At 46.5% G+C, this 24,322-nt stretch overlaps 1 protein-coding gene across 1 annotated transcript in view; it reads left to right on the top strand.

Annotated features, from left to right (window-relative positions):
• The first annotated feature begins 8,282 nt into the window (after positions 1-8,282).
• Positions 8,283-24,322, top strand: part of N4bp1 (NEDD4 binding protein 1) — a 44,381-nt gene continuing 28,341 nt past the window's right edge. The window contains exon 1 of the mRNA XM_021220298.2: positions 8,283-8,704. Coding sequence (XP_021075957.1) covers positions 8,507-8,704 — 198 coding nt within the window. The 5' untranslated portion in view covers positions 8,283-8,506. The remainder of the gene's footprint in view (positions 8,705-24,322) is intronic.

Raw genomic sequence — 24,322 nt, 5'->3', positions numbered from 1 at the left:
CTCAGTCAAGTGCACTGTCTCAGTCAAGTGCACTGTCTCAGTCAAGGTGCACTGTCTCAGTCAAGGTGTCACTACCTCGTAAAGACAGAATTGTCCCTTCTTTTTCTCCTTGCCGTGGTATTGGTGAATCTCCTTTGCCTGGCCTAGCTGGACCCTTATGTCTGGGTCTGCTGGAGTCCATTTTAGGACTGGACTCCCTTCTCTAGACCAGAGGAAATACCTTTGATGGCCCTCCAATGCTATCACAATGATCTCCCCTCTCCAGAGTTAACTCTTAATTCATTTCAGGAATGGGCTGAAACTGGGCAGTGAGTGGAACCCATTTCACCATGAATATGTAGAGGTCGGTTTTAAATTTATTCCCTAGAAAGGATTAGTGTCTAGACTGGAGTTCCAGTCCCATGGTCACACACCCCAGGCAGGGCTGCTCATTGAAGAGAACTCCCTGGCACTCCTGGCTGGGGAACCACGGACATCAAGACATCAGGACATCAGGACTGCTGCACTTAGGGCCCCTTCCCAGGCCTTTGTAACTGGCTTCAGTGCCCGGCTCTCGTTGACACTCTCAATCCTTAGCACTTCAAGAGGAAAAGAAAATGTGTGTGTGAGAGAGAGACAGAGAGAGACAGACAGAGAGAGAGAGAGAGAGAGGAGTAGAGAAGCGGCAAACATATCAAGATTTTTTTTTTTGAGCTAAGGAAAAAAAAAAAAGCCTTTTGTGTTTTACCAGAGACACTTGTGTCTGTGCCCTTTGGCTATAGACCAATGAGACAATGGGCAACAAGACACTGGACTTTCCCCAGGAAACTGTCAGACCTTACAGGAGAGGCCAGAGTTGAGACAATGCTAATGTGTGGGACCACACCTTAACAGGACTGCTTATTTATACATACCTCGTGCTTTTTTTTTTTTTATTGTATTTTCTGATCTGGGTGTTTTGCCTGCACTGTGTTTTTGCACCACTTGTGTGCCCAGTACACTGGGAGGACATAATGAGGTGTCAGATTCTCTGGAACTAGAGTTACAGTTGGGGTCACCATATGGGTGCTGGCAATTAAACTGGGCTCTCTGGCAGAACACAGTTCTTAATCACTGCGCCATCTTTCTAGCCCCTTGCTTTCTATGTAAACGTAAACCTGGGGGCTGAGGTGGGGCTGAGGCGGGGCTGAGGCTGGAGAGATGGCAGTAGCTGGAGTTTAGTGTCTGCTCTGCTGGCAGAAGGACTGGTGGGTGTGTTCCAGAGGCCATAGCCCCAGCACTGGGGCAGAGAAGACAGACAGGAGGATGTTGCTCTGTTGGAAAAACTATGAGCTCCAGGCTCAGTGAGAAAACCCTGCCCCAAAGGGACTAAGTCCTTCTCTGGCCTATGCTGTGTCCTGCACTGCTTCAGGGATTGACCTAAGTGGGGCAGTGAAGGAATAAGAAAGGACAGACACACGGACACATGTATTGAAAGGCTGGGATCTGGTGGGCCATGCCCTTTGATGGAGGCATAACAACAGCAAGCCAGAAACTCAGTGCTTGTTTTACCACCCGAATCAAAGAGGCAGATGTGTTGTACATGGCTGGAGGGGGAGACAGGTTTACGGTATACAGCTGAACACACAGCGAGGTTTAGCTCATCTTAGGAGAAGGTCTCTGTAGGACAGCAGTCTCAGGCTGCAGTCATCCTAGAGGAGGAAGCTGTGGTTGACAGTTTCTGCACTCACTGTCAACATTCTCACTCAGACCAGAGGAAGGCTTTGCCACCGTATCTCAGTGCCTCACCCTGGGAAATTCTTTGCCACTCCTATGGGGCTGAGGCACTGGGTTCTTGACATGGCTGTTCCCATGGCAACAATACACTTTCTTTTGACTTCCCCAGTGTCCCCACACCTGTACCAACCAACCAACCAACCAACCAACCAAAGGAACAACCAACTAACCAACCAACCAATCAACCAACCAACCAACTAACCAAAGAAACAACCAACTAACCAAAGGAACAACCAACTAACCAAAGGAACAACCAACCAACTAACCAAAGAAACAACCAACCAACCAATCATCCAACCAACAAACCAACCAACTGACTGACCAACCAAACCCTACCTATACCCTAAAGGAGGACTTGGAGTGTGGTCGTGCTGGGGTTTGAGTCCAAGGCCTGATACATGTTAGGCAAGCACACCACCCCTGAGCTCTTTTAAGTTTTGAGGGCATGGCTTCTCCGAAAGGAAAGTTTCTATCAAATCGTTATAGATGTTAACCAGAAGGGACTGAGTCCTAGATCTAGTTCTTCAGTTACTGGTAACAGAATTAGTGCAAGCTGGGCAAACAGTCCTTCAGCGAGATATATCCCTGGGGCCAGAATGTCTTGTTAAGCAGAGAGGTTCTTGGGTAATAAAATTTGCCAAAGAGCAGCCTATCAGCAGAAGAGCTAACAACATCTGTCACCTTTGACCTTCCCAGTGAATGACTTGATCTTCCTTAGCAGATGAGTTTTCCTGGAGACAGGACACATGACCACTGAGTTCCTTGTTTGAAGCTTATCATTAGGCAGACAAACTCCAGAGAAAGGGCTTCTCTGAGACAGGAGGAGAATGAGAATGAGACCTTGATTTAGAGCAGTGGTTCTCAGCCTTCCTAATACTCGGCCACTTTAAATCAGTTCCTCATGCTGTGGTGACCCCCTAAACATACAATTATTTTTGTTGCTACTTCATAACTATAACTTTGCTGCTGTCGATGTATCAATCTGCATGACATCAATCACAACGTAAATATCTGATAGTCGGGATATCTGATATGTGACCTGCCTGAGAAAGGATTGTTCGACCCCCAAAGGAGTCACAACTCAGAAGCTGAGAACCACTGATCTAAAGTCTCCAACACACCTGCTACAGGCTATAGCTTCAAATACAGTTTTCTGAGCACCAAACAAGCTGATTAATACAGTGTGTAGTTGAAGCACAACTGTAGTCTTGATACCTACTCCACATTCCTGTGATTACAGGGGAAACCCAGAGTCCAGCTGGCCAGCAGCATCTTCGGTCTGTTTAGCATTGTAAATTAGATTGATTGGCAGGGGAGCAACATCCCCAGTGCAGTTCTATTTTGAAAACATTCAAGGCAAATACATCCCAAGAATGAGAGATTTGTCCATGATAGCACATTATCTTTTTCTTTTTTTTTTTAAATTTAGATTTACTTTCATTATTTTTAATTATGTGTATTGCTGTGTGCCCACACATGATACAGGTGCTCACAGACGCCAGAAGCCTTGGACACCCCAAAACCTGAAGTTATAGCCAAATGAGCTACCAGGCAAGGGTGCTAGGAACTGACCCCAGGTCCTCTGTTAGAACAGCACACTGCACTTACCTGCCGAGCCATCTTTTTATCCAACATCATCTCTTCTTGCTTGTGCTAGCTCAAGGGTAGAAAGACAGTTGATGTCCTCTCTATCTTTATCTTTAAGGGAAGTTCAGGAGGTCAGTGAACAATGAACATCCATTCTGATGCTTCTAACTTACAAGCTAAGAATTAAAAGCAAATGGGCAAAGCCAGAGATGTAGCTCAGTGGTAAAATACTTACCTGGTGTGGTAAGAGCTTGGGTGGAGTCCTTGCCTACCCTCATCCACACTGCCAATGGCAGCAGCAGCAGTTCTAGATGGTCTGGTAGAGATTAAGATGTTATTTTGGAGGCTGGAGAGATGTCTCAAAAGTTACGAGTGTGTACTGTTTGGGATCCAAGTCTGGTTCCCAGCATGCATGTTCAAAAGTTCCTAACTGCCTGTAATTCCAGCTCTAGGGGATCTAGCATCTTTGATTACTTCCAAGATTACCTACACTCACATGAACATATAACATAACTTAAGATAAAGTTTTAATTTAGCTACTTTTATGTGTATGGGTATTTTGCCTGAATGTATGTGTGTGCTACCAAGTGTGTAGCTAGTGCCCAAGGAAGGCGTCAGATCCCCTTGAACTCAGAGCATACACAGGAGCAGGGCATGTGGATAATTGGGAATCAAACCCAGTCCTCCTCAAGAGCAAGTGCTGTTGCTGTCTGAGCCGTCTCTCCAGCCTCTAAAGCATTGTTTATGATATTTATTTTTTATTTATATGAGTACACTGTAGCTGTCTTCAAACACACTAGAAGAGTGCATCAGATCCCATTACAGATGGTTGTGAGCCACCATGTGGTTGCTGGAAATTGAACTCAGGACCTCTCGCATAGCAGTCAGTGCTCTTAACCTCTGAGACATCTCTCCAGCCCAAACTTTTTTTTTTTTTTAAGATTTAACATTTATTACTGATAAAAGTGATATTCGAGGGTATGGTTGACGTAGAAACACTTGACCAGTCACTGGCCTGGTGGGCAACTGCAGGCAGCTATCAACAGTATACTTACTCTCTCCTAGTGGGCAATGTCTGACACAGCACTGAGCTTCACCATCCCAGAGGTCTTCCTCCTGCTCTGGGGAAGGATGATTGGCTAGTAGAGGAAGCTGAGAGAGCTATGTTCTGCCAGATGCTACCTGTCTAAGGAACATCGAGGGAAACTACTTGCCCTTCTTGACAGAGAAGATGAATAAGTGATTTCTGCCATCGTATCACATGTGGTTATTACAGAGTTTAGAACAAAAGGCAGTAGAGTCTGAAATGCAGACTCCAAAAGATCTCATCCCACCATCGATGTACTGGGCTGGCAAGGCCAGTCAGGCAGGCACGGCCAGTCAGCTGAGGAAGTTGTGGTTTAGAAGCTTCATGAAGCAATAAAGCAAGGGAGTTGCTTTAACATTCTCCCTCCCTCCCTCCCTCCCTCCCTCCTTGTTCTCCATACTCAGCAAAGCAAAAGGGGTTCTCAAAGGGGAATGCTGAACAAATACAAACCACTAAGAATTCTAATGAGGAGAAAAATACCAAAACCGGTGTAGCTGTGCAGTGATGTTCCAACTCAGTGACCCTTGGAATACACGTCAGTATTGTGCAACCTTGCCTTGAACTTTGACCCTCAAGCCTGTGTACGTACCTGTGTGCCTGTCAAGCCTGGCTACTCTACCCCTGCTGTTTTAGAGTCCGGCCAAGGAGGGCGCTGTTTTGTGGTTTGGAAGACTAGTCTCTGTCCCCACCCTTTAAGACGAAGCAATGAAAGAAACTCTGGCAGAGAAGTTACTGGAAACACACAGGAAGGTGTTGGGGGGGAAGCACCGCCCAACTGATGAACAATGGCAATTCCATTGAGTACAACAAAGGAAATAACAGGCTGTGTTGATAACGCTGGGCTCTGGATGCCATATACCAGCAAGGTCACACTTACCACCTGGTCTGTCTCAGCCAATCACACAACAAACTTGATGGAGCAAGATTGTGTGGACACCAGGGGAAAAGCCCAGAGGGAAGAGGAAGCAACTGGTCTGCGAGCCCAGTGTTTCTCTTCCCTGTACTGAGTCATCTTTTGGTAAGGTACCAGGAGAACACCTGCCTGAGTTTCTGAAACATGGAAAACCCCAGCAGCCTGGACCCCTGATAGATTTTATATGGGGTAATCCCACTCACCGCCTCTCCCCATTGCCATTTCTAACTCTAATGTGCTTAGATCCTTTCTTTTCTCCTTCTAAGAGGAGGCACACAAGTGGTGCAGGTTCCCGGGCCCATAGTTCAGTGTGGCTGTAATAAACCTACGCAGGGTTGCCATGAAATCTGAAACTTTAAAGGTTTTCCAATTCAGCAGCAATAGCTAGTTTGCATCCCCCCATCCTCCNCCCCCCCCCCCAGCAAGAAGGTTTTCATTACTCAAGAATGGAAGCTGAGCCAGGCACGGTGGTACCTGCCTTTAAGCCCAGCATTCGGAAGTTACAGCCAGGTGGATCTCTATAAGTTCTAGGTTACCTCTTCCACACAGTTCCATAACAGCCAGGGCCCTGTCTCAAAAATCCAAAAGAAAAAAGAGTAGAAGCTGGAGACTGACTGCTAATACTGCATCATTCCATTGAAGCTGGGCAGCTTCCAGGAAACCAAAGCCTATCAAGTACTATCAAGGTGGATGGAAGCTGAAACTTAATTCAACTCAGCTCGGAAATCTCAGGCAGGGTTGACAGACTGATGGCTCTCCTCCCCCTCCCCCCATTACCTGGGTTTGGATACATTATAATTCTTGGCTGGTGGAGTAATTTTTTTCTGGTTAATTTTGATAAAGAACTAGCTCGCACATAATAGCTAGTATTTAATGAGCATTTACTGTGTTGGAATTATGCTGTCACAATAGAACCACTGCTTACCATTGTTTACTGTATCCGTGAAGAATTACAATACAAAGAAGCTGAGCAGTATCCACGTTAGTCCTATTTACTACATCCAAGTACTTAGCCCAGAGGAAGGAAACCTGTAGTGAGAATCTGGAATTTTAGTTTCTTCTAAAACACAGAAATATTATAACAATGAGTTTTTGTTTTAATCCCAGTTGTGGCAGTATAGGGCTGCTTAAGACTATCTGCAGCAGCTGACTATGATTTGCCTCCTGCTCTAGTAGAGGCATGGCTTTGCCAGCTGCAGATAAGAAGAAACAAAGGAAAAGAAATTAGGTTCAGAAATCTCTCTCCCTCTCTCTCCTCCCTCCTTCTTTCTCTCCTACTAAGTGATAGGGAGTGAAACTGGGTGGGGAGGAGGATAAAGTGTGGGGAAAAAGAAGAACCCATAAAGTAGCAAAAACCAGCTATAGAAACCAACACTTCATCTTTGACAATTTGTTTTTAAGGATTCAAGAAAACTTAATGTTGGGCTGGAGAGATGGCTCAGGGGTTTAAAGCACTGACTGCTCTTCCAAAGATCCTGAGTTCAATTCCCAGCAACCACATGGTGGCTCACAACCATCTGTAGTGGGATTTGATACCCTCTTCTGATGAGTCCCAAGACAGTTACAGTGTACTCATATATAAAGTGAATAAATAATTTAAAAGAAGAAGAAGGAGAAGGAGAAGTAGAAGAAGAAGAAGAAGAAGAAGAAGAAGAAGAAGAAGAAGAAGAAGAAGAAGAAGAAGAAGAAGAAGAAGAAGAAGAAGAAGAAGAAGAAGAAGNAAGAAGAAGAAGAAGAAGAAGAAGAAGAAGAAGAAGAAGAAGAAGAAGAAGAAGAAGAAGAAGAAGAAGAAGAAGAAGAAGAAGAAGAAGAAGAAAGCACATCTGGGAGGCATTGGAATCAAGTGATGCCTTTGACTTAGAAAAACAGACCTGAGGAAGGATTTGGGTTTATTTGCCCTAGTCCCACAGTATGATCCCTATTATTTTTGCCCCTCACATAACACAAATAACCCTATTGAAATTGTCTTTTCCCTTTCCTGTATGCCAGAGGTACAGTGAAGGAACTGCTCCCCTGCCCACTCCATTAGGAGAAGGTATTTGGTTTTGTGTTTGATTGACTCTGGCCTCAACTTTCTAAGTGCTGCCACAATTTTAGGCTTATGACACCATAACCAACATTTTTTTTAAAAATAGATTTATTTTAGAGTTATGCATATACTTGTGTGTGAATGTATGGGCATAAGAGTGTGATGGTAAGCACCTCTCTCTCTAAGCAGAGGCCAGAGGGGCCTTCGGGTGATCTTCTCTACCATGTCATCTACTCCTTTAAGATTGGGTTTCTCCCTGAATCTTCGGCTCCCCTTTCTGCCTTTTGTCAGCTAAGCTGCAAGCCAGCAAGCCCTCAGGTCTCCGCTGGAGCTGGGATTGAAGATCTGTTCTGTTTCCTGGAGTGATGCTAGCCAAACCAAACTCCTAGTCCTTATGATAGCCAATAAGCACTCTTAGCCACCGAGACAGCCAGACAGCTCTTGTTTGGTTTTTGAGACAAGGTTTCACTTTGTAGCTCAAACTGGTCTGGAACTATGTAGCTCAGGCTTGCCTTCAGCGGATGGCTACCTCATTCTCCCACCCCACTGGGATGACAGTAATTGACACTAGACCCGACCTAGCAATTTGGCCTTTCAATTCTTTGCTGGTTGTCGTATTTTCTTTTCCTGTTACGATGTTTTTTTTTTCTGAAGTAAGTAAAAGGGGGAAGGGAAGGAAGTAAAAGAATCACCATTTGCCTATCAATGTAAAATCAGAAATGTCCATCTACTAGATGCCCAAAGGCATCAGGCCCTCATCAAATATGGCCGCCCAGGCCTCGCCTGCCGACGCTTGCCCACGGTCAACATGGTGACAGCGTGTGGCGTCGACTTCCGTCGCCCTCAGCCTACCAACGCACCCTTCGCGACGGGGCGGCGAGCTTCCAGGACAGCGGCGGGCTGAGCGCATGCGTGGCGGCTGTGGCGGCGGCGGCCGAGGGGCGGCGGGGCGGCGGGGAGTCTCTGCCCGCAGTTGCTAAGCTGCGGCGGCCGTGTCGTGATGGTGTAGCGGGGCCTGCGGGCGGGCGAGGAGGCCGGCACGGCCCACGCCTCCTGAGCGGCTCGGTGCCGGGGCGGCACGCTGAGGGGGCGTCGCCGCCGCCGGCCCCCGGAGCCCCGGGAGGCCGCGCCCGCCATGGCGGCCCGGGTGGTGCTGGATGAGTTCACGGCGCCCGCGGAGAAGGCGGCGCTGCTGGAGCGGAGCCGCGGGCGCATCGAGGCTCTGTTCGGCGTGGGCTTGGCCGTGCTCGGCGCCCTCGGGGCGGAGGAGCCGCTGCCGGCGCGCATCTGGCTGCAGCTCCGCGGCGCGCAGGAGGCGGTGCACAGCGCCAAGGTGAGTCCGGCCTGGCTCGCGCGGGGCGCTCGGAGTGGGTCGGTCCTGGGAGCCTCGGGGGTCCCTGTTTGTAAAGGGCGCTGCGAGAGCATCTCCCTGACGGGTCCCTCGCGAAGTGCGCAGAACGCAGAGCCATCAGGCCCCGGAGCCCGCTGGCGCTCGCTCGGTCCGCGGGTCCCTTGGATGTGCGCAAGGCTCGATTCTCCTGGTTGGTGTTCACCCTCCAGGCCGCCACTCCAGGGCTTCTAAACCCTTTGGGAATCTTAGGCCTGAACTTCTAGGAAATCAGGAGGGGAACGCATAGTGATACGTAATGACCAGACGCTTCAGAGGTAGAATATTTGGTAGCTGCGTTAAAAATATTATTCCTGTCATGTTGGTGTTCTACGAGTATATGTGATGGTTGTTACACATCTGACATTCCGCCGAGTACCACAAAAGGAATACGCAGGCTATAAAAATCCGGCGAATACGTTTTGATAGGGCTTGTTCCTTCTATTAAATGAACAACAGGAGAAACTGAAACTAAGCGGTGACTCACCTTGTGTATAATCAGTATTTCACATTCAACACCGCCATCGGCCCCTCCCCCTTGTCAGAAAACAGCAAAATTTGACCGCGAAGGTGCTTATGCCTCCAAAACCTCATTTTGTCAGTGAAATAGCCAGGTTATTCGACAGGTTGCCTGGAGAACGGGCAATTTACTTGTTTCTATTCAAGAGTCCTACAAGCCGTGGGTGGGAGAAGGCTGAAGGTGTATTGTATAGCAGCTTAAGCGACAGGTGAGGAGTAGGAAGTTGAGGGATAAGGTACTGTTTCTTTCCTCTTTGGTATTGGAGGGTCTGGGAACTTAGGAGAATGCCCCTCTGCTTCTCTCGGTTTGAAGCCCCCTGTTTTGAGCTTCCTGAACATCTACCCACCTTTCTCCAAACTTTCCACCTATAAGGCACCAGAATTAGTGGGTAAGGTATCTGTTTCTAGAGACCACATGGGCAATGTTTTGTTTTTGTTTTTTAAAGATTTATGTATGTATGTGAGTACACTGTAGCTGTCTTCAGACACACCAGAAAAAGTTGTCAGATGCCATTATAGATGGTTGTGAGCCACCATGTGGTTGCTGGGAATTGAACTCAGGACCTCTGGAAGAGCAGTCAGTGCTTTAAACCGATGAGCCATCTCTCCAGCCTCAGCGATGTTGTTAAACAGTTCAGCTCTGGGGAGACCTTTTATTATATATATATATATATATATATATATATATATATATATTTAAAAAGGTGTATATATATACACACACACATACACACACACACATATATAATATATATTTCCTACATCACAAATTTCACATTACTCTTGAGTGGTCGTAGCTCCAGGTATAGTTAAATTTAATTTTAAAAAAATCAAGAAAGCTTGTGTTTACCATGTGTAGGCTGTAAAGTGCTTATTTGTGTAATTCTTGGCAGTGTGGGTTGAACCTGTCGGTGTTGGATCAAGTTGGTTCCCCTGTGCTCAGCTCCTTGCACCCACTCTCTTACTACCCAGGGCTAAAACATGCCTGAGGCTTGTCACTTTTTAAGTGCCCACCAGGCACTCATCCCTCCCCTCTCCCTGGCCTTCGCCTTGGTTAAGACCTTTGTTTCTGCTGGAGTCCCTTCCGGCTCGGTTGCTTCTCATTCCCTGCTTCTGGGCTCCTGGTTCACTCTCTATTCAGAGTCAGCCTTCTTCAGGGACTCCTTGCACCCTGGAACCTGGTAGGGACGTCCTGTCCGTCTGAAATCTCAGAACTGTGTGAGACAAGCTTGCTGTGGTGACCAGCTGACCTTGGGTCGCCGGTCCTTCTGCCCCTAGGTTACGGGCATCTTGTTTATAATGGCTGTGGTAGCCGCTCTCTTAGACTTTCACAGCAGGCTGCTCTCTCCTGTCCTGGCAGTGTTTTGGACCCTTCCTGCTGCCCCCCCCGCCTTTTTTGAGGACACCCCAGAGGTAGAGGATGCTTGCCTCGGTTTACAGAAGAGCCTTGCCTCCACCAGTCCTTCCACCGGGTTCTCTCTGGTCGGTCTGTCAGTGCCACAAAGCTTAGCACAGCTGATGGGAAGGGTGTGGTGTATGGTATTGGTAATAGTAATGCCACCTGCCAGGTTATCTTAATCTTAGCATGTATTACTCATAGAGTAACCTTCCCACTTAAAAGAAATCCCTTTTCCTTTCCCTTGAGATTCATGGTAGGAGTTGACTGCAACACTCAGGGCAGGGTTTTTTTGTTTGTTTTTTGTTTGTTTTTTTGAGGTTGTTGTTTTGGTTTTGGTTTTTTTTTTTTTTTTTTTAAGAAAACTATTAACTTAGTGTAAGAGGAAATACAGCAAAGAAAAGTTTAGCCAGGTGGTCATGGTGGAACTTACCATAGTCCCAGAACTCTGGAGGCCAAGGCATGAAGGTGGTGGTGTGAGGCCAGCCTGGGCGACACAGAGGAACCCGGCCTCACAAGCCAAAGTTTTTCTTGTTGGTAGTATGGGGATCAAGCCCAGAGCCTTGTACATGCTAGGTAGACGCTTCCAGCCTGGCACGTCTTAAGCTTACCTCTTTAACCTCTCATAAAATAAGGGAACAAGGGTCCAGCTCAGTGGCAGTGTGCTTTGAAACTTCAATCCTGGTGCCAAAAAAGAAAATGGGAGTGTGTGCTGCTGGAGGTGGGGTAACTGCTCTGGTGCTCAGAATCCAGTTTTCTGTTACAGCTGTGAGAATGGCCTGTGAATCAGCCAGGCCTCCAGTAATCAGGGAGGCAGTGGGAGCTACTGTGAGAGCGATAATGCCTGCGGAGGTTGGAGAGAGGCATCGACCGCCCAGTGGTGTGTGCTGGAGGAGGCAGCGCCGTAGGTGGACATTGAAAAGCCCGGAAGATTTCTAGGTACCTCATTATTAACAAAGACATAGCGGCCAGAAAACCATGTCTGCGGTGGCATATCGTAATCAGAACATGTCAAGGTCCCTTGTGAGATACAATGGTTGGGAAACACGCTGGCTTGACTCAAGACCTTGGATAGTTGGGAGGGAGTATTCAGGGTTCGGCCAGGGGAAGAATTGTCTGAAACTGCTGCATGGGTGATTTGAAGGCAGAGAGCCAATAGTGAAGGAATGCTTTGTCTTAAGGCTGGGCTTGACATATGGGTGGGCTTGGACCTGAGTGGAAGTGGCGATTTAAGGTGGGTGTGATTCATAGTCTGTGACCTGTTGGTGGTGGGGCTGCCAGGCAGGCAACTCTTACAAATTGTATTTACTCATTTTTTAAAGGGAAAGACATGCTGTGTAGCTCTGGCTGCCTCTGCTCCTCAGTGCTGGGAGGTGTGGACATGTACCACGGCCAGCTAGTGGTCAGCAACTAAGGAAAAGTTTACCCAGGAGGGCGTCAGTATGTGGTTGTTCCCTTAACCTCAAGGTTCCTATAACTTAGTAGAGAGACTTCCAAGGAAACAGGGCCGTGTGATTCATGCAGCAGTTGCTGTATGTCCAAAGCATTGCAGTAATGAGAAAGAGGAAAGGGTTCTAGTCAGTGAGGTTCCGAGGGTGAAGGAATGGGGCATTTCCAAAGGAGGGGAGAACCTGGGCAAAACACGGGTGCGTGGAGTGTGCCGCTTCCTGCAGTTCCTTGGGTGAAGGAGCACGGAGGAATCTTGAGGTAGAGAGGGTGCCTGGGGCTTGTGGGGGAGGAGGTAGGAAATTTAGAACGAGAGTGATACAGTACAGATACTGTGAGTCGTATCCATACTGATTTGATTTTTACTTGAGCTTCAGAGGTAAGCTGTGTCCTTGGCTATTTTTACATCAACTTGACACTAGCTAAAGTCACCGAGAGGAGGGAAGCTCCATTGAGAAAATGCAAGATTGGGCTGTAGGTAAACTTGTTGGTCATATTCTTAATTAGTGATTGATGGGGAAGACCCAGCCTGCTGTGGGTGGTGTCATCCCTGGGCTGGTGGTCCTGGGTTCTATAAGAAAGCAGGCTGAGCAAACTAGTAAGCAGGAAGCACCCTCCATGGCCTCTGCATCAGCTCCCGCCTCCCACCTGGTTTGAATTCCTGAGTTAGCTTCTATCGGAGGACTGTGATTCAGTGTATGGAAACCAAGTGAACCCTTTTTTCCCATGCTGCTTTTGGTCATGAGGTTTCATCGCAGCAATATTAGCCCAAACTAAGACAGTGTGAGAAGATAAGAGACCTGGAGAGAACTTAACCCATTGGGTGGGTGTGGGAACAAATTTGTATTTTCAATTCCATGTATGTTCTATGTAGCATAAAAACACTACAGTCAGAGGGAACAAGGGATTTACTCTGTGACAGATATGAATGGCTGTGACCTCGAAGCACACATTCTGACTGCCCTGAAGAGCATGTTTGTTTGTTTGTTTGTTTGTTTTTGAAGACAGGCTTTCTCTGTGTAGCCCTGGCCATCCTGAACCAGGCTGGCCTTGAGCTAAGTGATTTGCCTGACCCTGCCTCCCAAGTGCTGGAATCAAAGGTGTGTACCACTGAATAACATCTTAACAGGGAAGCAGTTACATAAACTTTCATAGTCAGAACAAAAGACAGTCATAAGTCATCCGGATCTGGTAGCGAACACCCACAGTCCCAGGACTCTTAAGGCAGAGGCAAGAAGGAGCACTGTAAATTCATAACAGCTACCTGGCAAGGTCTATCTCAGCCAGAGCTATCTAGCAAGACGGTATCAGGAAGGAAGGCAGGCAGACAGACAGACAGAAAGAGAGAGAGGCAAGGAAGTTTGCAGATACCTTGCTGGGAACTTGAGGTGGCAAGGCTACAGCAGGTGCCAGAGACCGGCTTGATAGTGAGCTTTTGGTTTGATGAAAGCTAGTGTCCTGCTTAATTAATACACCCCAAAAGCTTTACCTGTAGTTATTAGGATGCTTTATCAGATACTGGTGGACATAATTTTCCCTGAATCCATAGTGTTGATTCTTTAAACTCAAGCTTGAATCAACCAGTGGATGTCAAGTCTTCAGCATGCACCCCGCCCCCAGGCTGGGGGCAGAGGACCTGACAACTTAAATTTACAAAAAAGTCTTGTGATAAAATCCAGTCATACATGTTGAAGAAAATATGTCAGTAATCCAGGTGGAGCTTTTGAGCTGCCCTTTTAAAGTCTACGTTAGAAAGTAGGAGACAGGACTCGTAAGTTAATGCACTTCCTCTCTTCTTGGAGAATAGAGCAGCAGAAGACCTGGTGGCCCACAGCTCTGTCTCAGTGAACCAACTGGTGGTAAAGAAGCAACCAGAAGGGACTTCTGTGGACAGGGTAGGGACCTGAGGGAGTCAGGAGTCTGAACTTGAACTTACAATGTCGCTGGACCTTAAAACTGGGGGGTGATGTTTCCCAGGTGTGAATCTAAGTGCAGTTGAGCAATGCAGAATGGGGCCCTGGAGTTTGTCTGAGTGAGGACAGGGAGGCAGAAAGTCTCTGAGTGAGACTCTAGGCTAGACACATGCCACCAGCGCTCCCTGGGGGTTCTGCAGGGTCTTAGAAGAGTGATGCCTGGCTCATGAGAAGACAAGGGATTCGTTCATGGAGGGAATACCTTAGAAATGTACCACTGGGTCATATCATGGAGCTTCTGTGTTGGTTTTACCAGAAAGGAATGTGGTGGCTTCTTTGCATTTCCTAGAATGATGCTTTTTTTTTTACAGTTGTGAAAATCATCTTAAGAAACAATGGTTGGCTCAGCATCCTTTGTGGCTAACACTTGGGGGTATCCCAGAATGTTGAAATAGGGGATGCTCATTGCTAATGCCATAGCTTCCCCTTCCCTGTTCCTTTCCCAGCCAATGTTGTAGGATTCATTTTAACGTTATATTTACTTACTTAGTTTGTCGGAGCTGTTTATACCATATCCTGCATGGGGATCAGAGGTCAGCTTGTCAAAATTGGTTCTCTCCTTCCACCGTGTAGATCCCAGGGGTTGAACCCAGTTCATCAGGCTTGGTGGCAGGTGACTTTACTTGCTCAGTGTAGGATTTTTTAAAAGATGTATTTATCTCTTAAAGGTTTTATGTGTATGAGTGCTTTGCCATTGTATGTGCCTATGCAGCACACACATTCCAAACACCGGTGGAGGTCGGAAGAGGGCATTAGATCCCTGAAACTGGTGATACTGGTAGTTGTAAGCTGTCTTGTGGGTGACAAGAGCCAGACCCAGGTCTTTTGTGAGAGCAGAAAGTGCTCTTAACTGCTGAGCTATCTCTTTGCCCCTCTTATGTAGGATTTTAATTAAATCAAGGTTCAATATCCTGGGTCTTTGGTGGTTTTTTTGTTTGTTTTGTTAACATTTTACTAAATTAATATAATTGTTAAAGTTAGCATCCTTAAATTTCAAATGAAGCTATAGGAGGATAAATCTCAGTAGTAATTAAGGAGCTGCTTTGTTCTAGGAAAATATCATAATGTGTGGGTGCCGTTTGTGTGTGTATGGTCGGGGATAGATTGTGAGGTTGATTCTCTCCTTTGCCTGACATCTAGGGATTGAATTCAGTCATCATACTGTACTGCAGACACTTTTACCCACTAAGCCGGCTCCCTTCTCCCTATCCCTGTTGTGATTTGAGACAGAGTGTCACTATGTAGACCAGGCTGGCCAAGACCTGCCTGTTCTAGCCACACCCCCACCCCTTGCCACACCCCCACACCTCATAGAGGATTAAAGGTTCCTCATCCTTGTTTGGTTTTGTTTTTTGTTTTTTTGTTTTTTTTTAAAGACCATGTAGCGCTGGCTGGCTTGGAACCTCACAGAGTTCTGCCTGCCTCTGCCTCCTTAGTGCTGGGATGAAAGGGAGTTACCACTGCTATAGTTAGACTGATGCATGTTCATATATCTCTGTTTTAATAAAATTCCTGTAATAATAGATGCCTATACAAATAAGAACTTAATATTTTTTCCACTAAGAAATCTAAAGATGGCCAAGCCTTGGTGATGTAGTAGTAGCTAACTACTCAGAGGCTGAGGCAGAGGCAGTGCAAATTTGAGATCTACTTGGGTTGTGTAGTGACTTGGAGACCATCCTGGGTCTCCAAGTAAGACCATCTTACAGAGCTCTGTCCTCAACGGTGAAAGGAAAGAAGGAAGGAGGGAGGGAGGGAGGGAAAAAGGAAGGAAGGAAGGAAGGAAGGAAGGAAGGAAGGAAGGAAGGAATTGTGAAGAAGCTGTTAGAGAGCCTGCCTAGCATGTCCAAGAAAACTTTGTGTTTAATCCTGAGTAACCCAAAGGGGAAAAGAAAAGTCTAAAGATAAGCAAGTCTCAGTGGTTAGGAGCTGGACCCTCCTGATCACAGAGTGACTTATGCTCCAGCTATCAGGGCTCTATGTTAAGAAATATAGACAGGTGGCGATGGTGGTGGTGGGTGCTGCTGTTGCTGCCGCCGCTGCCGCTTCTGGTGGTGCCCGGGGGTGCCTACCAGTCTGCACCACCATACCTGGCCCTTTTTTTCTTTTTGTGATGTTGGGGATGGAATGCAGGCCCTACCTAGTTCATACCAGCAAGCACTGTGACACTGAGCTGCATCCCAGCCATAAACCAGTATTTCTTAATCTCATCTGAAAGCAGATCCTAATTATCTGCTAGACGGATAACCGCACGATCTTACCACAAAGGTCAGGTTGCTGGCAGAGGTGCTTAGAACATGCATAGAGAGGCACATTTGAAACTGGCAAAATGGGCCTTGGACCTGGCAAGGGGGCAGGTGGAGCTGGGCACAGCGAAGTACTCCTGTGGTTGCCAGCACTCAGGAAGCTGCAGCAGGAGGGCACTTTGAGACCAGTGAGCCATCTGAAGGGAAGGGCCAGGAGTGATGAGACATCAGAAGACAGCAGAAGAAGACAAGAAGGCAACAGAGAAGCAGAGAAGTGAAGGCTTCCTGCTATTGAGGACTCATTCTGGGACCTAAAATGTGACAAGCTTGTATTTAAACAGGTAGCCAGATGCCTTTTGGGGGTCACTTAGGCTAATACCTCTAATAGGTATGTGTTTGCCCATCTTAGTGGGTCCTACAAACTCCCAAAGGGTAAAACACCTTTTAAAGTCACAAGCAAACTTTCAGACAGGCAGGTAACTCATGAACCAGAAGTAGCTAGCAAGGGCCTAAACAGTAGGCGTGGTGGCCCATGCCTTTAATCCAGTGGTTCTCAACCTGGGGGGTGGGTTGGCCGACCTTTTCATAAGGTCACCCAAGACCATCAGAAAACCCAGATGCTTCAACAGTGAGACCCATAGCAGTAGCAAAATCACAGTTATAAAATAGCCGTGAAAGTTTTATGGTTGCGGATCACCACAACATGAGAATCGGGGTTAAAGGGTTGAAACATTGGGAAGGTTGAGAACCACTACTTTAATCCCAGCACTCAGGAAGTACAAGCGGGCTGGTCAGTGAGTTTGTGGCCAAGCCTCTTCTGTATAGTGTTTTTCAGTCCTCCTGGAGCTACAGAGTAAGACCCTGTCTCGAACAAAACAAGGAATGTTGGAATGAAGCCAGTAAATTAGAGAATAAATTGGCTGCCTAATATCTCACAGAGCAAAGAAATGTTACTCTTTAGGGCTATCTCTTCTACCAACAAAGAGTTATCAGCTTGGTTGTCGAAACTCTACATTTCAGTTAATTAATTGATTGAATGATTTTTCAAAACAGGGGTCTATGTACCCAAGGCTGACCTGAAATTCTATGTTGTGAAGAATGTCGTTGACTTTTTTTTTTTTCTTTTGATTTTGGTTTTTTGAGACAGGGTTTCTCTGTGTAACCCTGGCTGTCCTGGAACTCACGCTGTAGACCAAGCTGACCTTAAACTCACAGAGATCCACCTGGCTTAGCCATTCTTTCGTGTTTAACCACATCATTATTGCAGTATGTTGGCCCATGTTTCCAACTACCTACAGATATTAATTATTTGTTTGCTTGGGGTTTCTCAGCAGCAATGTGATTTGGGTCATAAAATTTGGGTATATGGGGAGGTGTGTACTATATCTGTAGGATGATTAGCAGCATCTATCTTCCACCCTGTAGATGCTGGAGATGCCAAGGACATCTTCTCATGCTATAAAACCCAGGTATGTTTCCTGATGTTGCCAGATGCCTAGAGAATTACATCTGCTTGGGAGTAATTGACTTCGATAGCTAAGAGTAGTTCCCACTATCTAGAATGTGCAGTTTACTGGACTTGTGATATACATTACAGTTTAATAAGACACTTGTATTTATAAAGCAGAGATTAGTGTATGTACCTCCTGTTTTCTCAGTTGATGTTTTCAGACGAGAGTAGAGGAAGGAAATGTTAAAGTAAGTAGCAAAAATAAGCAGACATGTTCATCCAAATGAGAGACCTTGAGCAGAGGCCCTCAGAGCTTGGCATTAGTCTTGCCCAGCAGGAAGCTTTCTAGAATGTGTTCTCAGAAATACCTCTTACACTGTAACAAGGAGGTAGACAAGTTATTGTAGCAAGGGCATAATAAAATTGGTGGGTAGAAAGAGGTTTATATTTGTAGTTGATGTGGTGTTTGTGTTGAGTCTAAGCCACTGTTCATTAGAAGAGAACTTGGGATCAAAGCTGGGTTGGAGGGAACTGTCGGCTGCAAGTCAGATGAGAATTTGAGGCACTTTTGGAATAGAGTGGTGGATGGAAAGGCTGGGGCATAACTAACTTTGCTCTCTAACAGTGTTAAAGCTAGAGGCAGAATTTGAAGTTATCACTAGGACGATAAAAATTAGGATTGGAGCTTGGTGAGGGTAGGAGTGGAGTTGAGAGGAAACTACTTGGAGGTAATTTTGAGAACTATACACAGCAATAGAAAATGAAGGCAAAGGACTTGGAGCATAGTCAGGAGAAGATAACACACACAGTAGTATCCCCTGGACAAACCCATTTTCCTCTGTAAGGAGCAGTCCTCAGTCCTGTGAGGCCAGAGAGGCAGACAGATTTGATTGCTCAGGGTTCAGTTTGCTGGGGGCTTGCCAACTGAAGGGAGGTTGGGGAGGGGCAGCAAGACCAGTTGTGTTTTCACAGTGTGCATAGCAAAGAGGCTTCGTGTTTAAGAAAAGTGACTTCATCTGTGCTGGAATGTTCCTGGTTTATCTGAAAATACCATCTAAGCAATGATGAGCATGTCCCCAGAGCCAGGGTCTGACTGTAAGGCCCAATATGTGACTGACTGGTTGCTTGCTTTTTATTGTTTATTGGGAAAGTGAAAGAAAATCCAGCTAGGGTTACTGGGAGCCTTTGTGATAATTATCACTCAAGATGGCTGCACCCATGTCAGGCTGTATCCATACATAACATGCATGTACAGCTGTGAAGAGGGAAGTTTGAGAGTGCTGTGCTCTGTAACTCAAGTTAGAATGCTTTGTGGAGTTGTCATTGTCAACATTCAAGTGATTATGTTTCGATAGGAGCAGAACCCAGCTTTCAAGGGGTTGACTGTAAAATGGGGCACAAGCTACTATTTTCATAGACTATGAAGGTGGAAGAAGGGCTGCCATGGGGGTGACCCTATCAGGAACCCCAGGCATGTTTATAGACAGTGACAGGAGGGGTAGAGAGGGCCTGGACTGGAGAGATGGCTTAGTGGTTAAGAGCATTTGCTGTTATTTCAGGGACCCGAGTTCAATTCCCAGGATACAAATTAGGTGGCTCACAGCTGCCTGCAACTCCAATATGTATTCCCTGGAGGGATCTGATGCCCTTTTCTGGCCTCCACAGGCAACTGCACACTCAATTGTGAGCTTACATAGAAAGCTTATTTTCTTAGAGACAATGTAGAACATTTTTTCTTTCTGTTTTGTTTTTGAGACAGGGTACCCTATAACCCAAGAAGGCTGGAGTGCTGGGATGGCAGGTATTCAACACAATGCTCATTCCGGGTGACATCTTAAGAGCTTCCTTGCCTACATAGTTCCTCAGTGATGGATGGGAGCATCCTGTAGTCTGTACCATGATGCTTTTGGTGGCTAGCCGAGTTCTGCACGCACTGGTGGTTGCTTTCGGGTTGCTCTCAGTTGTCACTCAGTTTCTTAGGCTTTGCAGGCTGTACCCTTTTCTGTTTGTCCTCAAAACTCCTCAGCTGCATGCTTTCAGAAGAGCCTGTGATAGTGAATAGTACCATAGGAGACGCTTTTCCCTGCCGAGTCCTGCCTGCTCTTGAATTGCTGTCTTGCCCTTCTCTGGTTGGAACTACTTCCTGAAAGGTTCAGGTTGGCAGGAGCATTTCTCTGGGCCTCTAGGATGCTTTTCTAAGAACTGAAGTTGGGTGGGGATGTGATGGCGCACACTTATGATTCCAGCATTTCAGAGGCTGATGAAGAAGGACTGTAAGTTCGAGGCCAGCCAGTTCAACCTGGGGAGACCAGCCGCAACAAGGGGAATGTTGGCTCAGTGCCCAGGGTACCACAGTAGAAAAGGGAAGGAGGGCGGGAGGAGATGATGGTTATACCCAAGGGTCAGCATCTAGGTCAGTTTTACATTCTCTTTTGGCTGCATGACACTGAGAATACACAGACACTTAAGTGTAATAAACTTAAGACGTAGGAGGGATTTTTTTTTCTTATTTTAATTGCAAATACTTTTTTTTCATACAATATATTCTGATTACTGTTTCCCCTCCCCCAACTCCTCCCAGATACCACCAAACCCACACCCTTTCTTGCTCTCTCTCACTAGAAAGCAAGCAGGCATCTGAAGAAAAAAAAATTAGATAAAACAAAACCAAATAAACCTGAATAGACAAAACAAACAGAGAAACAGAGATGCAGAGACATGCACATTTGCACATAGAAACCCCATAGAGACAAAAGCAGAAATTATGATATATAAGCAGAAGACCCATGGGGTTAAAGTAAAAAGTGTCCAGACAAAGCATTATGAGAAAAAACCCTCCAGGAACACTGTTGAGTTATGTGTTGGTCATCTCCTGCTGGGTACGGAGCCTGCCCTTAGGTGTGGGGGTGTACCCGTTGAGACTCCCATTGAAGAACTAGTTTTTCCTCTGAGCGGTTAGCAATTGGAGATGGCCTCTAGGTTGGGGGAGGGGAACTTGTATCTGTCCACTCCTCTGCCCACCGGGATCCATCTGGCCTAGACCTGTGCAGGCTCTGTTCTTGGGCCAGTCTCTGAGCTTATATGCTATCAGTCCTGCCGTGTTGGGAAAGCCTTGTTTCCTCGGTGTCCTCCATCCTCGCTGGCTCCTGTATCCTTCCCGTCTCCTCTTCCACAGAGTTCCCGAGCCACCAGGGAAGGGGGCTGATGGGGACTGCAGGCGCATTCAGAAATGTTGGACCGAGTGCTCCAACATTTCTCACTCTCTACACAACCTACAATTGTTCCATCTCCTCAGGAGATGGCAACGTTGGAATTACCTAAGCCTTACACCCTGCTTCTGTTTTCCTCAGAGCAGGGCTGAAGTTGGCCCATTTCTGTGTTCTTACCACTTGTCGCACTTTGCTAAGACACGGTCTCTAGATAAACAGGAACCCACTTTCACCTTTCGCTTCGCTGGTTCCCGGCACATGTTCGGTGCGTTAATATACAGTGGATGAACAAGTGAATGGATAAATCAAGTTCTTCCGTGCTTTAAGCAAAATTACATTTAATATAATCTGGACCGTTTCTGCATGTTTCTCCACATTCTTTTTTTCTGGAATATGTTAAGTTTGCTTGCTGGTCATGGTGAGGAAATCTACCTATAAAAGACCCTTGTCTTTATCTTTTTTATTTCCTGTTTTCCTTTCTGAGACAGGCTCTCACTGTGTAGCCCTGGCTGGCCTGGCACTCACTGTGTAGGCCAGGCTGGGCCTGAGCTTCACTGCCTCTGCCTCCTGAGAGCTGGGACTAAAGGCCAGCCTCACTGTGCCCAACTTGTTAATCGTTCTTGATGTGAATTTCTGATCCTTTGATTTATGTGAATAAAGTATCTTTGAAACTTAAAATAATTAGGAGAGGCTGGGCATATCAGCTGTTTGCCTTTAACCCTGGCGTCCAGGCCCCTGGAACTGGAATTAAGATGGTAGTTGTGAGTCTCTCAGCATGGGTGCTGGGAACCAATCCTGGATCCTCTGCAAGAGCAGGGCCTGCTCTTAACCACTGAGCCATCGCTCCAGCCCTTCTTCGCTTCCTCCTCTCTCTCTCTCTCTTTTTTTTTTTTTTTTTTTTTTTTTTTTTTTGGTGTTTTTGAGACTGGGTCTCATTCTGTGCCTGAGATTGGCCTTGAACTTGGGCCATTCCTCCTGCTCCAAACTCGTTAGTGGTGAAATTCTAGCCTTAGGGCACCACGCTTCGCTTCATGGTCTTGTCTTGCCAGCTCTCTTCACTCGGATTTCCTTTCTTTTGACATCCTGATTCCTGTTGCATGGATTCAGTATCATTTTGTATGTGTTAGAAAATGTGAATTTTTTTATTTTCTGTACTGAGGAAGGATTTGTGCAGGATCATTTTCATTGTCAGCGTTGACACAGTCTAGAATCACTTGGGAAGAGAAGCCCAGTAAGACATCGTGTGCATCAGGTTGGCCTGTGGGGAAGCTGACTTGATTTCTTTTGTTGATATAAGAAAATCAAGCCCAGAACTGTGTGGTTGTGTTTCCTGGGTTGGATTCTGTACTGTGAAAAGAGAAAACAAGCTGAGCAGGAGTGAGTGTGAATTCCTTGGAGATCCTTGTCACCAGCTGTGCTACGATCCTGCCACCTTGACTTTTCTGCTACGATAGACTGTTGCCTGTAACTGTTGAGCTAAAAGAAGCCCTTCCTCCCAAGGGTTGCTTTCTATAAGTGTATTTTATCATAGCAACAGAAACTGAAATCAAAACAGTATTGAAACTACAGTCTCATGCTGCCAAATGCTCTTTCCCTGGGCACCATCTGCAGTCCTGAAATTGTCTTAAGAACTCTGAATTAAGCCAGGCGGTGGTGGCGCACACCTTTAATCCCAGCACTTGGGAGGGGGAGGCAGAGGCAGGCAGATTTCTGAGTTCAAGGCCAGCCTGGTCTACAAAGTGAGTTCCAGGACAGCCAGGACTACACAGAGAAGCCCTGTCTTGAACCCTCCCTCCCCCCCAAAAAAGAGCTCTGAATTGCCCAGGATTGCCCCTCCATTTTTTTTGGTTTCTTTGCTGTTTTATTGTATTTGTCTCAGAGCCATGCCTTCATTCACACGCAGGTATCTTTATGTATTTCATGGAAAATCCTTTTAAAGGCCAGTTTGGAGATTTGGATCTGGGCAGGGTATGTTCGTAGGGGGCTTTACTGTGGATCAATTAGGAAATAGCCCTTTAAAGAGAGTGTTTGGAGGTTCCTTTATCTAGAAAAGAGATTTCTTCCCTTTATGTTACCAGTTGCCAGTTGCTGCTGGCAGCCTACCGCGGAGATGTAATCAACTTTTCCTTATTCAAGTGGCTGTAGGACTTCCTCTGCATAACTTGGTTTGGTAGAAGTGAATACAACCACATGCCTCCTTACTTGAGCAGACAGCTTCCCATACACTAACGGATGGGTGTCAGGCGATTCCCAGTCCTTGGGTGGCAGGTTAAGCACCCTGAGAGTACTACACATACTGTTGTCATACCTGGACAGAGGGCCTGGGGGAGCCATTTTAGTTAGACTAGAAATAGGAACAGATAAATTAGGAGAGACCTAAATTTAGAGGACTTACAAGCCATTGATAGTGAGTTTACTTCCCCTGCTAAGTTTGGTTGGCTTATTACTACACTTATTGATTTATTTATTCTTTATCAGGATAGGGTGGGGGTGTGAGGGTGTGCATAGAAGTTTGCAGGGGTCCAATCTCTTGTTCTACTGTGTGGGTCCTGGAAATGGAACTTAGGTTGTCAGTTTTGTCAGTAGGAACCTTTATCCACTGAGCCATTTGCTGACCACCTCCTTGTTAGCCCAGATTGGCCTTGAACTCAAGTCAGTTCTGCTTTAGCCTCCCAAAAGCTGGGTTTGCAGGGAAGGTGCCACCTATCTCTGGCGTCTTTAGTTTTCCATGATCATTTAGCCTGAGTCCAACAGAACTCAGCGTCAAAGTAGGATTCTGGGGCACACACGGAGCACCGAGAGGAGCTGGTAGCTCTGGCTGGAGACACAGGAAGTGGGCACCCAGTACTGATGTTTGCCAAAGCCCAGTCCCCCTGCTTCTTCTTTTCTCTATACTCAGTGTCAGTCCTGTGGTGGTGACAACAGTTTGTAGACTTTTTAGACACAGCTTCAGTCTGTCCATGTGTACACCTGCTGTCAAACAACTAAGAAGTGCTTTTACAGAGTCTGGGCTTGGTTGGCACATGTCTTTAATTCCAGCATTGGGGAGCAGAGACAGGTTGGTGAATCTCTGAGTTCAAGGCCAGCTTGGTCTACATAACCAGGGCTACATAATAGAGAGAACCTGTCTCAAACAAACAAAAACAAGAGGCTTTTCAGAGCTGAACACAACAGCATGGCGCCATCCTGCGCAGGGACATTCCAGATCTATGTGGTGTGCTCAAAAGACAGATCTGTTATCTCTTAAACATGCCGACATAAGATCTGTTCTCTCTCTCTCTCTCTCTCTCTCTCTCTCTCTCTCTCTCTCTCTCTCTCTCTCTCT

Source organism: Mus pahari, chromosome 20, assembly GCF_900095145.1.
Source record: "Mus pahari chromosome 20, PAHARI_EIJ_v1.1, whole genome shotgun sequence".
In the NCBI taxonomy this organism is placed as follows: Eukaryota; Metazoa; Chordata; class Mammalia; order Rodentia; family Muridae; genus Mus; species Mus pahari.
This window is presented reverse-complemented; position numbering and strand designations above follow the sequence as displayed.